We start from the raw sequence: 15,959 nt of genomic DNA on the forward strand, positions 1-15,959 counted from the left end.
GGTATCGAGAAAAAGTTAAAAAGAGTTTTCGAGAAAACGTGTGTGTGTGTGTGTGTGTGTGTGTGTGTTCTATGGTGCGAGCGGGTTTGACTTTTCCTTTTGTATGCATCGTAACCTTGCAGAGGGAATATATTATTATAACAGAGGAATAGACATATTTTCCTATACATATATATTTTCCTCTACATAATTTATTTTGAAAGTTCTGAGACTTTGTTCGACACACTCGAAATCAATAACAGTTAAACACGCGAAAGAGTAACATTACGTATCAGCAATTTATTCTGATTTCTAATAAAAAATCTAGAAATCACTTATAAACATGAAAATGGGAAACAAAGCTTAAAGTATTAAGCTCTCTTGTTTCTGACTACAAAGGAGAATAAGCATACGAAGCAGAAATCGCATAATAGAAATCGTGTAATCTCTGGAAAATCTTACGGTATGAATGAACGGCAGAGAATAAGCACATAAATGAATGACCGTATTACTGTAAGTGAATGAATAACTAAATCCCAATAAAGTTCGTCTTAGATATTCGAGAAGAATTGAATTTCCTCGTGTTATGCACATTTTCGTGCAACGTTCAAAAGAACCAAATGTGCCGACCAATGAGTCAGATGGTTGAGAAAAAAGTGGTACAGCGGTGCAGTTAAAAGGACTTTACGAAGAACAAATGCTTCTAATTAAACGAGAACGAGAATTTACGAAATGTAACGTAGTACATCGTGCCGACTGAACTCGTGTGCTATGAAGCATTACGTAATTCGAGCTTAGTTGTATTTCTTACACCTAACTGCGTTACGGTTTACACCTGTCTGTTTATTACGTCAATACTTCCAACTACTTTCTTGTTCTCTACTCTCGTATTTGTGATTGCAAAATACAAGAGATATGAATTTTAAGAAAGGAACATAATGAATGAATAACGGAACAATTTTTTTTAGTTTTTTATTTTTTCGATTGTTTAATTTTCAACCGTTAGTTTTTAGTTTGAATCTTCACAAAATTGAACTCAATACTATAATAAAAATTCCGATTTTATAGCATTATTTTTCACGTTTTTTTTTTATATAATTTCACAAAAAGAAGCAATAGATTTAACTATGAATAATATTACAAATTAATCAAATACAAAGTGAAATTATATATTTCTTCAGTAGTGTATTATTTCAATATATTGAAAAGTGATCAAAATATATCGAATTTATATAATTTTGCAATATATTTAAACCATCTTCAGTTAAATTATGAATAACCATCGAAAAAGAAAAGAGGAGAAGCATATTCATACATTCCAACATCTGAAAGATTTCTATTTTCATAGTATTAATCTATAATATGTTATAAAGTGTGTTTCCATAGTGACCAAGTACTTTAATATATTCTCTTTTTAAAATAGTAGGAAAAGTTTCATTTATAAAAACTGGTCTTGAAGGGATCGTAACGTTAAACGCTTTTCTGAAACTTATTCTAACGACTGCTAGAACACCAAATATGTATAAAACACTGATTAATTTCTTATGGTTCGATCTAATAGGATTATTGTTTATGTGCGTTCACATCGAGTAAAAAGTTCGCACAGTTAAATATGCATTGGCTTATGAAATGATCTAATACTCGGTAAGAGAAACTTCACTAGCAAAAAAGAAACGGAAGGGGAAGAAGGAAAATGGAATAAGATCGTAATAGGTTGCCGAATAATCGTAGCTCACCGGTATTCTTAGTACATTTCTACGCGTTGGTAATGTGGGCTGCATTCCACGTACCCGTCATAATCCGCGTAAGATACGAGTTGACCATAATAAAAGTCCGGAGACCGTCCGTTAAACGATCTCCTTCTAGCAATCCTGCGCTGTAACGGGCACAATCTACTTTCGGAACATTGGAGCGAAACGTTTTATATTTTGTTCTGCCATCACTGTAGCAATCTTTTCTTGGTTCTCGGTAAGTTTTTGCTACGCGCTGATTTTTATAAAGGTGTCAGAATCTTGACCAGAAATTCGAAACTATTATATAATCTTAGTTCTCGGTAAGTTTTTGCAACGCGCTGATTTTTATAAAGGTGTCAGAATCTTGACCAGAAATTCGAAACTATTATATAATCTTAGTTCTCGGTAAGTTTTTGCAACGCGCTGATTTTTATAAAGGTGTCAGAATCTTGACCAGAAATTCGAAACTATTATATAATCTTAGTTCTCGGTAAGTTTTTGCAACGCGCTGATTTTTATAAAGGTGTCAGAATCTTGACAAGAAATTCGAAACTATTATGTAATGTTGATTTCTTAACGTTATGATATATAATATTTGAACGGAATTTTCTAAATATAATCCGATACGTAACCAGAATTTTAAAGCAAATAATCGAGAAACAACACGACGTGAGATGATGATAATCAATCGTTCGTTAAATTTGAACTTGCCAGTAGAGTTTTTTGGATTCATATTTATATGCTCAAAGAGAGAGTAATATATTATTTAAAAACTGGGATCAGTAGATAATTTAATCGAAGCATGGTCAAAAATTTATTCTCAGAATTGGTCGAACTTAAACCGCCCCTTGGAAAGGACAGTCAATGGGATAGAACACCGAGAATGAGCGAGCTACAGCAACAATAACCGAGTTCGGCATGTAAATAGGTATTACATATGTAGATACATGCATGGCGACGAGTTACAATGTGTCGCGTTGATAGAAGCTTCAAAGTGACGTCAAACATATGTGGAGTTGTCAATAATGCGAATTAAAATTTATTATATTTTTCAGTGTATCGTTTTAAGAGTAATAGAACCTTTTCTGGACAATTTTTAATTACAATTTATTCGAATAATATTTTAAGAACTTTCAAGTATGAATATGAAAAGTCTTTTATTTGCTTTAGTAGTTGCAGGACAGGGGACGAATCGTTAAGAAAAAACGATCATAAAATAAAAAACGAATATTTTCTTTCTTATGTTTGATCAAACAACATTGTCATTTATTTCGTTTGATCAAATAAATTGAACACATACTGTTCAATTTAATGTAATAATATTCATTTTCATATATTAATATTTGTATCTAATTCTACATATAATTTGTATAACCTGTTAAAAATAATATTATATGTGTCGAATACATCATTAACGATAAACTCATTAAATAAGTATTCCTTTGATTAGTAATTATTATACATATATATTCAGAGCGATACAACTGTTCAGAGTACTCAATTGTTAAGTGATATTGCTTCGTATACTCAATTTAATAGCAATAGTAAATAATTGGAACACATGGTATATATGTATACTAATGGCGACCTAGAAAATAAATTGTGACGAATTAAGTCGATAGAAGGCATGAGTAACGGGGAAAGCGAGAACAAATAATGGGCAAATAAACAGAAAAGAACAGAAGTCGAAGGGGAAAAGGATTACGTGGAAGAATGATTAAAGCTCGGATTTCTAGAAAAACGCGGGAATTCACCTCAATTGGCAAGGAAAGGTTTTGTTAGATGAATTCTTGTAGCAGTGTAATTACTCTGACTAGAGAATAACGACAATCAATAAATAAGATTGGTTGATACAGTATTGTATTACCAACTATACTTGGCATAACATTTTTAATTATGAATTGTCGTTCCAAAAGTTGCAAACATTAAGTAATCGAAGGGGAATATAAGATTTCTATACATATCTCCAAATTTCTTTTGTTGCTACAGTGAATAAAATTTTGTTACAATATCACCAATCAATTAAAGCTATAAATAATTTAAGCTATAAACGTGTTTGTATGTGTACTATTGTGAACATTTACAATAAAATGTATCAACGAAAACTGAATCTCTATTATGGACGAAATATTCTATTTGCACACAAATTTTTACAAATTTCTGAATTTCAGAGTTCTCTAATTTTTCTTGCGAGTCACCATCGATTGTAGAACGTAGATAATACAGAAACTCGCGTAAGAATGATTCCTGAAAGTGAGGAGGATAACGCAATGACAACCTACTGGACAGAAAATGTGACAATTCGATAAAAAATATTGTATGTTGCCATTTGCATATCTTGGTCACTAAAACGATATTGTTCTGAAAAATACAAATTTTCTCTAAACATATAACAATTATACTTTAGAATCATTTGATATGTTATAGTACCTATTTTACACAGATTTTGAAGTTCTGTTATGCGTATGTACATATAATAATTCTACCTCGCGATGTATCGTGTATAACAGTTTTCCTGAATAACTTGATTCTAGAAACTTTTATATTACATTTCAAAATCTTTCGAGTGTATATCTTATCTCAAAAAGATATTACGTAATATAAGGAATTTGAAAGATGAAAAGTGTATTATCAGTAGTCCTTTCTTTGTGTTTGCTGTACGAATTCGTCTGTTGCCAGGGTGAAGTAAAAAGGATGAAGGAGTTTGAAAGATGTTACGAAATATAAAATTACGCTGTATTTCTAAATATTTTCGTGTTTATATGATTTTCTACAAAAGAGATGTAATATTACCCATAAATTATGAAATACATTACATAAACATTTATTCCAACATGTATGATCATTAAGTAAATATCCCTCATAGTAACTGCTGTTATACTTGTAAACGAGCTTCTGGCCCTTCCTGTACATTTAACTTGCTCTTTGCTTCCCAACTGGTAACAGACCTATTCAGAAACTATAACACGTTTAATGATAACGCCTAGTAACAGGAACACATCAAAGAAGAATTTAAGCTATAAACGTGTTTGTATGTGTACTATTGTGAACATGTTCCGTATATACATATATAGACATGGTCAGAGAAATAAGACTTTGAATATGAATGCAAGTTTCCTACCAACTGTTATTTAAAAAACGAGGATTCCTAAAGCTTCGTTTTAAAACATAATTGCAAGATCTAGGCTATCAAAATATTTCTTACTGGGAACTTAAAGTACTTAAAATATTCTCTTCTAAAAATTTGCTGTCCATTTATAAACAAACATACTACAATAATAGCTAGAGGAAGTACTAATTGTTGTATAAATTGTTTACAAAAGTTTTGATAGAGTTTCTCGAATTAATCGAATTCGTGACGTAATGGTAAGTTGAATAACAATTTCATTCAAGTTCGTTAACAGTTTCAAATTATACTGCATTTATACGAATAATGTTCAATGAATCGAGTTATTTATACATTTTATTAATCTAGAAACTCCTCTCTGTTAAACTGTCAAGATATGAATTCTGAAATCATACATATTTCTATATTATTTTCTCTTCTTGAATTTTTTCGTTGCTAGTTTCATTTTATTATACACATAGCACGTATTATAAAAATAAGGTTACATAATTCACTGACGGTAAAATATTGCGTCAATTCGGCAAACGTGTTATTTTCACATCGTTGTAGTATTTGTGATTCTCAGCCTACCGATGTTTCAATACTGAATAAATTTTGAAATTATATATCCAGTTATTCAAATAGAAAATGTTTTCAATAAATGTATATTTATCCAAAACTTTATAGGGAGTAACGAAATTCCGACATATGTTCGTCACTAAAGTTATTATGTCATCAAGAAACAGCTTTCTCTTATGCCTACTCCACTACCAGAATACAATGAGACAAAGAAGCATTTACCAATTGTGCATGCTGAACAATAACTTGCTCTTCACGGTACAATTTGAATAGGCAACAGTGTACAATATGCGTCAGTGTACGAGTTGATTTCTCTGGGTATTGCCTGCACAGTAGCATTGCTCAGACAAAACGCATGTTGTCTATATATTCAGATAATCACTGGATTCCAATCGATACTGATTTTTAATTATGTTAATTACCTTCGCGTGACTTTGTACATATTTCTAAAATATTGATTTAATAAGCAAGAATTAGAAAAATTAATTTGATCTCCACTTGTACACGATACGTAGTATCTCTTTGCAGTATTCCTTTCGTTGTTTTTCTCTCTTCAAATCACTTGAGAAGAGATCTTTGAGTGATTGATCCCCGTGCGAGCCCCCAAATAACTGTTGTACTCGTGCGTGGTTTATGGATATATATATATATATTTATATTATACGTTACAGTGATAATAGTCCTAGACGTAGTGTCGGTGGTTAGTTTCGCTTGGTGCGTCTTTTAATTGTCTTGTCTTATTGTCTTTTCAGTCATACTGTCCACGACACACTCTCCGGACATACTGTGTCATACTGTGTCATACTGTGTCATACTGTGTGTGTCCCTTAACGTTCTTCTCGCGCTCTATATAGTCATGCCCATTCATTCTCTTTCATTTCAATCCTCAGTCTCTCTCACTTCAGACATTCGGTCACGATCGGCCATCCCAATCGTTCGTCTTTTCCAAACACTCTTCACTTTCTCCGAACCACATGTATTCCCTTTCATCCCCATGCATTCTCACGCTCGGTCGTCGCGCAAGACCCCCTGTAAAGGATACTCGTGCCTTCCAGGAAAGCTAGCGGACCGATCGGCGCCAAATGTTTAGCTTAACTCAAGTCCGACCGCACGCGCTATCTTGTTTAGGCCTACGCTCGAAGCAGGCCTAAGCGGACGCGGAAAATTCGATACTACACTTTAGGTGGCTTAAAAACTTTGTTAACTCAAGGAGGGACATTTAAATGCATTAGAGATGAGTGAAATATGTTGTAGTCTTAGGCCCAACGATTAAGACAAATTTATTTCATATATTATATATGTCATATATCATAAAGATGATTCGTTAATGTCGGAGTTTGTGAGAACGGTAACTAGGGAAAAGATAGTTCTAAGAAAAACTGGATTACAGTTAAACATCGCAACACGAGACTGTTCTATCCACACATGGAATTATGTATACTATAATACAGTTCGTTACTCAACTTCGTGATTACTTTCATCATATTATATCCTGCTGTAAATGAGAATAAAAGTATTAAAAAATGAACTCAGTTACGTTTGAGCTGCACATTTGATTAACGTTCTGCCAAGTTTATGAGTAGCTTTGCCAAGTTTACCTGTGCCAATATCTGGAATTTAAAGAAAATGTAAATAAAAGACATCCTTGATCTTCCAGAGTAGAAGACTCTTTATTTACATATAACGTATGTACATATTAGATTGTTCGATAAGTTTTATCGTTCGATAAAACTTATTGAACAACCTATTGGAAGAGTGAATATGATGAACAATTTATTTTACCAACTGATTTGCTTTTATTATACACGTTTTCTGATATCTTCAGCAAGAAAGTAATAAAAACTACGTGCATTTGTAAAGTATGTATTATAAATAAAAAAAATAAATCATGCTTGTAGCAGGTACTAGTAATTAATATTCAATAATACGTTCTCCAAAGTTCTATAAAAATTACGATTTATATCTTAAGGAGTGCAGACAATAAAACAAGTCATTTCCTTTTTCAAGATGATAAAAAGAATGATTAAAATTAATATACATTTATACGAGGAAATTATTAATCATAACTGATATTCAATTACTACTAAACTGTTGAAAGTAAACTGAATGTTGTCGTGTCTCTTTCTTACAGGTAGCATGGCTGCGAGTGGACACACAAACTATCTTGACAATAGAAAATCATGTGATTACGAAGAATCACAGAATTGGAGTAACACATACGGAGCACAAAACGTGGTACCTGCACATACGCGAAGTGCGCGAAACCGATCGAGGTGCTTATATGTGCCAGATAAACACCGACCCAATGAAGAGTCAAACTGGTTACTTGGAAGTTGTAGGTTGGTTCACTAAATTCTGTGTAAGCAAAAAACGATCATGTATTAACACATTGCTGACCAATCGGGTAGTTCTACATGTTACACAACGCATCGTTAAAGTACCGAACCGGAAAACTTATCTGTTTGCGCTTACAAATATAATCATTATAATACACAATATCAACAGTGACATTAGACAGCATAGAGAAAATCGTAAAATGCCACCGTCATTGAGGAGTTAATAATTCCAACATAATGTTTTCGCATGAGAGTACAGTTTACGAATATTGAAAAGCAAGAGATTTTTATTTATTCGTATATTCTCATTGTGGATAAATTTTCTCATCATTATAGACGTACACATAAAACTCTCGAGGATGGGAGAGATGCAAATTTGGAAATTTTGGTAATATCGTTAATTTTTCCTTCGATTTGTCTTTTACTTTTATAATTATAATGAACATTATAATTATGAAATTGAAATAATCCAGTTTGTAAATAACGAACCGTCTGATGAATCTTATTAGTGGCTGATGTTAATAAAAGCTCTTCGTGTAAGAGAAGAAAACGTATTTCATACTGAAGGGAACAATGTAGCGTACAATGTTCCTTCTTGAATGAGGAATAACATTATAAAACCAGAAAGTGATGCACCTTGGAACTCGGCAGTTATAAATCGCAATAAAACTTCCTAGAAACTATTCTACGTCAGTTCGTATAAAATCTGATGCCACAATCATTATTCTTTTCAAGCTCGTAACTTTTATTCGGGATTATCTGCAAAAGTAAAAGGAAACTTACGAGATTACGCCGCGTAGAATGGAATTCGTATTCTGTGAATTTCTGTCACTCTAATTTTCTGTACCACATATTTTGCAAGGAAACGTTCATGCAATACGTTATTAACTTGTTTCCAATGGTGCATCATTAGCAACACTGATGAAATAAAGATCAATGGTAGAGAAAACTGATTCTTTCAAGAACAATTTACATGCGTGCACATGTTTCTTTTTAATTATGATAGATCTTGTTTTTTAATGATTTCTTATATTATCGAGTTAGTCAACACGTAATCGAATATTTTTTGGAACAACATTTCGGATTTTACTACGATTTGAATATCTAATGTCTTCAAACTCATTTTAAAGGATTTTAGACAATTTTGAAAATTGTTGATTTTAATTTCAAGTAATTTTTATACGGCTAATTTTACGTTATCATTACATTTTTTAATTTATCCGTAAAGAAGACACGTAAGCTTGAACTCTTTTTTCTTAAATGTTTTCGATACATTTTTACTATTAAAATATCGTTTTTTAAAACAATTGTAAAAAAAGAAGTGGTTAAAGAAAATATTTTTTAAACTAAAATCTTTTTCATTCAGTATTCTTGCATATTTATCACAAACACCCAAGACCAAAGAACCAAAGATCAATTTCGAGTAGACACACAAACTATCTTGACAATAGAAAATCATGTGATTACGAAGAAATAGTTGTGTTACAAATTATTCATAAGATTCTCATTTAATTGATAGTTCAACAATCATGATTTATCGGAAAAAGTTAGTAGCAGATTATTCGAAAAGAAATTATTAATTAAATTATTAATTATTAATAAAAGGAAATATTAATGAATTATTATTTATAATAAACAGAAGAAGTCGCTAATAATTTATAATAAACAGTCGCAACCTTGAAGAGGCGTTAGGAGTTTCATGATTATCGATGCGAATTTCATTTTCAACAAACTGATAATCTGAAGCATATTACACGTAATATGATAGAATGGATGTTACGTAACACGTCCCAAGTTTTGGAAACTCCAGCACTAAGTCCAGATATCTAACCCAATTGAACGTTAAAGGGCAGAAATTGACAGGAAATTGAATAACTTCCTATTGACTCGAAGGAAACTCTAGAAGGAAAAATTATAGATTTTTTGAATACTGTGAAGGAAACTGTTACTGAAAAATTGATACACATCATGTAGCAACGCAGTATTTGTAAGATACGATAAGTGTTTATGATAGATTAACAGAAAATTAAACCTCAATTATTTAATAAATATCTTATTATTTAGTTGTTTGAATACTTTTAGAGTGCTTATGTTATCTATGTTTTGAAACTTTTTTTTATATTCTTTCGACTTTTTTAAGCTTAGTTTGTATAATCTTGATGTTTACATACGTGTTACTACTATAAATGTTTTAAAATTATAATGCAGATACATTTTTTTAAGTGGGTATTCGTTTAAATTTTAACTGAAAATATTGATAATTGATCAACTATTTTTGCAGATATAATGAAGGCTACTTTCTGAAACATAGTTTCGAGAAAAACGCGTTTAAAGTTTGCTATAGAGTTTTCACAAAAACATTTATAAAACTTTGTTATACTAACCAATCAGTAATGTTACAGCCATATGTGGATCCCTCTTCTTTCTTGAAAAACTCTTGTTGAACAAATTGTTTACTTACACGATCACTTTTAGCATTTTATTTGTGTCAAACATTATATCAATTATTTATAAATATCTAGAAATAGAATTAAATCCTTGATTAAATATACAAACTACTAAACATACAGGTTGATTCATAAATGCATGTCGATACTTTAGAAAGTGAATCCACACACTAAAATAGGCAAAAAACGTCATATGAATATATGTCCTACGTACGTTACTTTTCAACTTATAAAGAATTAAAGACAATATTCGAAATATCCGCCTCAAAACATGCCACTGCATGCCGCGATTTTTTAAGAAATTGTGAAGACCGCGATCTGCGTAAGATTAAGAATTAATTATGACTAAAAATTCAAATACTTTTTCTACTTCGTTATACTTCGATCGAATTGATATTGGGACTCTGTTATGTTGAAAGTTAGTTGAAAACTCCAATGGGGATGAAACTTTGTCTAGCCTCTGTTACGAAGTTTGCTATTGCATGTGCCCAATAGCACTCTGCACAAATTAGCAGTTTAGATGAGTTGCGTATCTGAAGCTTTGCCATGGTCATATGATCATCAATTTGCCTTACGTAATGTACCTCAAGAGCCGATTGTTATGCTCTGAAGCGGTTAACAGAATGTGGTTTCAGAAAACCTTGCTATCTGTGGTGTGGTTATGGAAAAGACTTCCACGTACTTCGACGTCTGTGACTTTTGTAGCGGTTTTGACAACCTTTGTGGCATCCTCTGCGACCTCTGTGACTGCCCTGAATATTGTGGCCGATCTGTCTGTGGATCTATCCTTGTGTTCAACATAGATACATCGAATTCAATAGAAGAATCAAATACTAGAATTATGGAATGTCTATGTTTGGTAATTAAATATTTGCTTGAATTCTGTTCTCATTAATTTTGATTGAACAGCAGAATTCAAGTATGGAGTATATCTCACAATACTATTGAAGAGTTATGGGCATTATGGAACAGTAAATATGTGATTTGTCTTCAAATCTGTAACGGATTCGCTATCCACAGAAAGTTAAAGAAGGTTAATATTCCCCATGAAGTTTCTCCAATCTTCTCTTTGCTGAATTAATCAGCGTCGGTTTCCAAGGTCTTGGATATTGATCATCGATGTAAATTTGCTACTGAATGAAAGCTATTAGGTGTTTTCAATCGCCTAATGGCGTTCGAATTACCTATCGCAATAGTGTAAGTTGATTTTTGGAAATTTGATAGAAGTCCACACTATTGGATAAGAAATGAAGTAGACTCATGATCATGCGCAGTACCATGCCTGCAATTATTTTCACTTGTAATATAACGTGACTGTATATAATATAACGTGACGTTATTAGGAACTGTTAGAGGAAATGTTTATACAAAACAAGTAAAATCAAGAAAGGAAAGGGTGCAGTAAGGTGACAGGTAGATGTAAAACACGAGCAAATACTCAAATGCAGAATATTTATCTCTAGTTTGTAGAATCGAGTTACGTTTTTTAATCAGGTCTTTTCCATCTATATCATTAAATAAATATGAGCAATTGTGCTAGTACATTTTGTTTTATAAAATGAAATATGTTCTTTTCTCTCACTTACCTTCTAATAAAGTGTCTTAAAACGTGTAAAGTAATCTATGGTTAAAAATCATTTAAGGTCGTTAAAGGACAGCTACGATGGAAAATCCTTTACTTCAATCTTTATACATTTATATAACGGTAAATTCATTTTTATGGTTTACTTTATACAAGTATAAGTGCTCTTTCCATATGCAGGATGTATCCTAACTTGTAGAACTACCTTACATGGAACCCACATAAACAATGAATCTGGGAAACAAAAAGAAAATGAAAAAAGTTCATGCAAACCCTACTTAACCGTTTACAAGTTCAGTATAGCCATTTTTGCACTCGAGTGTTGTGCAGCTGCTTACCTCTACAGAAAATACTCGAAATGGAATTTGAATATTAATAATTTGTCTTATAAAATAGAATACTCAATCAGATTTGAGAGATATCAAGGACTTATCGAGTATTGGAAATATATCAACAGTTTAGTAGAATCAGTTATTCTAACTCAGTTTGTGACTAAGTATAACCGCAGTACAAAAATAGTTGTAACTTAAGGACAAAGTCAAATGGGGCACATATTTAAATGAACTTCTTTCATTATTTTTGCATCCTCAATCTATCGCTAAAGTGAATTCCATATGTTACGATACACACAGTATAAACACATGTAGTGTGCTATATTTATTTATACAATACATTAATCTGTTGATGCCATGCTATTTTATATTTGAAACCTCATTATACTTTTAAAACATTTCTTAGAGAAGTAAAATTCATACAGTCGATAGATAATCAGAATATTATAATGTAAAATGTATGGACTCATGCATCGAAGTTAAAAATTTTGTTTGCCTACGCATTTTAAATTAATCAAACCATTGCTCATAGATCACTGAAGTTGATGAATCGTCATGCTTAAGGAAAATTAAAAATAATACAGTCCAGATTCGTTTGAAAAATTCCTAGTATATAATACAGTAATCTCGTTTTCGAATGTAAAAATTGAGATTGTCAATTCACTTCAAAGCAGAGTAAGTAGTCAATAAGAACCTTTCTTTCCTGCAGTCACTTGCAGTGTGAGTTATTGGTTTGTTTATACTGTATAAACGTAAACAGTGATGGATGATCTTGTTACTTGAATCCAGTGTAAAAGTTGTCACTAAAAAGCGGGAATTACCGTATTTCAATGCCTTCTGTTAACGTCGTGATTGAACAATTAGTAATTCGTAGATTTACTGTTTCCAGTTCCACCCGATATTTTAGATTATTCCACAAGCACGGATAAGGTGGTTAGAGAAGGTAGTAACGTTACATTACGCTGCGCTGCTGCAGGATTGCCGACACCAAATATCACATGGAGACGAGAAGATGGAGAATCTATACTTCTTGGAGACGGACAAGAAGGTAAGGAATACAGATTAAAATTTATATCTAATAAAGATAAAAAGAATTGCCAAAGGTACAACTACAAATTTAATTAACGCTTACAAAATAAACTTTCTTATTATAGATGTAATATTGATATTGAATATTTTTGATATTGTTAGATTCGTGAAATCAGTGTGAATGTATTATATCGTTGGATATTATTTTTGATACTTCTCAAAATAAATTGTCAATTGCATTGAGACACTAATCTTATTTTACATTAAATGTACACATTTAGTTGATAAAAACAGAGTAATTATACATGATCTTACTTTTCCTGTATTATTTCACCAGATTATTATTTATTTTTGTCTTTAAAAAATTATATTCACGATACAAACACTGAATGACTTATAGAAATTACAGTGTGCATCCTTAGACTTCGTGATGCAACTTTGGATCTCTTCATGAAAGTAATATATTTACATTAATTGAAAGATAGAATGCGTTAAACGAATAAGAAAGATGCAGAATTAATTACTAGAAAATTTGTCTAAAAATATATTACACTTTTTACATGTTGCAAAGCTAATGACTCTATCTGACGAATCAGCTGCTAGAGTATCATGATCAATATAAGAAGAATATGTTCTACTGTTACAATATGCTTTTCAGTCATTGATTTTAAATCTATACAAATGTTAATATATTAATCTCTGACATTATTATCAGATATTAGATTTTTGGTCTATACACTTAACTAACCTTTCGTACGAAATTAAATATAATATAAAGGTCGTGTGGAGAATTTGAAAGTCAATCTTAATTAATTTTGTTACTTTTGTGTAATATTTAGTAGTAATTAAAATAAGTAGTATGTTTGTTATTTGGCCCATATAACATTACCATATTTACTTTTCAAAATATATTTTGTAACGTGTCAAGCTTTTTGTAATTTTTTACTTGAATAAAAAAAAGCAACTTTATAATTTCTAATTATGTGACTGAATTAATTAGAATGTACAAAACTTTCGACTAAAGAGTATTATTTTTTATTTACAAGTATCAATCAAACGAAACAGAAATATCTGCTATTTTTTTACATGTATATGTGCCAGTTTGACTTTTTCTATCAAAACGTAACTGAATCATTCATGCAGAAAGAAATCCTGCACGGATATGAATATCATTTTTCAACGAATTTTTAGAGTTTTTTTTATACAAAAATTCAAATTGAATAAATTCGTTATATGAACGTTACTTACGCTGAAGTATGATTCGTGATATTGTAATATTATACTTTGAAACTATTTCATTTACATATAGCTTGTCCAAATAGACATTCATGATAAATTATGCGAATTAACATACTTACTCTACCACTTCCCTTCTAACTACTGTGGAGTGATACTTATGGAGGATTAGCATGTATTTAATCGACGATGTCAAGTAGATAACTGATACAATTTATTGATGCTTACACCGCAAATTTTCCACCTTGAAATTAGTCACGCAGCACTACACTGCGCTACGCTACAACATTTCAATTATTAGCCTACGTGAAAATGATTGAGTATCATATGGTTGCAATTGTGTTACCCAGTGTAGGGTATACCGCTAGAATCGAAACATCTAATGATCTTCATTATTTCTATTTATCACGAGAAAATGGTTTAAATATAATTTGAATGTTTTTGCAGTAGGGACACGGTGGAAAACATTTTTCAACAAGATATATTTTTATAGAGTTTTCAAGAACACCGATACTTTGTTACACGAAAGTACTTCCTTCGTTTACATTCTGTGGCAGATGTTACAATCCAATCTACCGTGTTCAATTTGTCACCTTTAACTTTACAAAAAGAAGTTTTTAGTAGGAAAATATATAATTAAGCTTAGATCAATGAAAGAATCGACTTGCCTAGAAGATGTTTCAGGGATGAAATTTCCTACTTTTTACTTGACTGTTACCGTTTTAATCGCTTTGAGCGAATTATTCGAAATAGTTTACGATCAAATGTGTGTCAAGTAATATTGTGATCAACTTTATTCAACTGTTTGTTAATAATATGTATTACTATAATTATCACAATTATTGTTATCTATTCTTTCGTACTATTCGATGTATTTTAGACATTATAAATTTATATACTTATCCACCTCCCTATAGTAATATCTCGCTTTTGTATCAAGTCTACGTTAGGGATTCAAGATTTGGAATCACCCCAAACCTATGTTTCTGCACCTAGAATGATCATCGACTTGAAAGGCTGGTAGCTGTAAATTTAAAAACCGGTGATACAAGCATCAAAGCGGTGCTACGTGTGTATCAATGTGGCAACTACCAATGCAACCTGAACCTGTTCTAGTTTCCATAGTATGTCGATCACAATATTATCAATAGTGAGCTTTTCTCGTTGACAATAAGTCCGAGCACAACTTTAACACATTATTTTTAATTACACGTAGTTGAATATTTTACAGAAATGTTTCGAATAAGTTACAGTTAAAAATAATCCGGGCAAGGTCCTGTTTAAATTGATTTTTATCGAAGAGAACTCGTGAATCGATTAATATTACTCTTATGAAGGTAGAATGAGGGATGTAAACAATTGTAAGTCGCATTAGTGTTGATACACCGATACGATTTCGATTACTCTTTACTGTACTATTACTGTACCTCTCTCATTCTCGATATCGTATCCCATTCGTTGTTCTCTTTAAGCGTTCCGATTGAGTTCGAGTAATTGTGAGAAGATATACTTTATCGACCCCAGATTAAAGAAAATTGGAGCTCACGATTTTCGATCTTAGAACGAGCTACTACTGTACCTGCGAATAAAAAAAAATTCT

The 15,959-nt window shown here is 31.5% G+C and overlaps 1 protein-coding gene and 1 long non-coding RNA gene across 2 annotated transcripts in view; one reads left to right on the top strand and one right to left on the bottom strand.

Moving 5' to 3' along the window:
- The window catches only part of LOC143144270 (neurotrimin), a 291,951-nt gene that overhangs the window by 243,990 nt on the left and 32,002 nt on the right, over positions 1 to 15,959 (top strand). The window contains exons 3-4 of the mRNA XM_076306522.1: positions 7,529 to 7,736; positions 12,984 to 13,142. Of these exons, the coding sequence (XP_076162637.1) occupies positions 7,529 to 7,736; positions 12,984 to 13,142 (367 nt within the window). The remainder of the gene's footprint in view (positions 1 to 7,528; positions 7,737 to 12,983; positions 13,143 to 15,959) is intronic.
- On the bottom strand, positions 14,552 to 15,929 carry LOC143144271 (uncharacterized). Its single transcript, XR_012991387.1, has 3 exons — positions 15,787 to 15,929; positions 15,028 to 15,383; positions 14,552 to 14,958 (listed from the first exon to the last, which is right to left on the bottom strand). It is a non-coding gene; the product is annotated as an uncharacterized LOC143144271 (long non-coding RNA).

This window comes from Ptiloglossa arizonensis, chromosome 3 (assembly GCF_051014685.1).
Source record: "Ptiloglossa arizonensis isolate GNS036 chromosome 3, iyPtiAriz1_principal, whole genome shotgun sequence".
In the NCBI taxonomy this organism is placed as follows: Eukaryota; Metazoa; Arthropoda; class Insecta; order Hymenoptera; family Colletidae; genus Ptiloglossa; species Ptiloglossa arizonensis.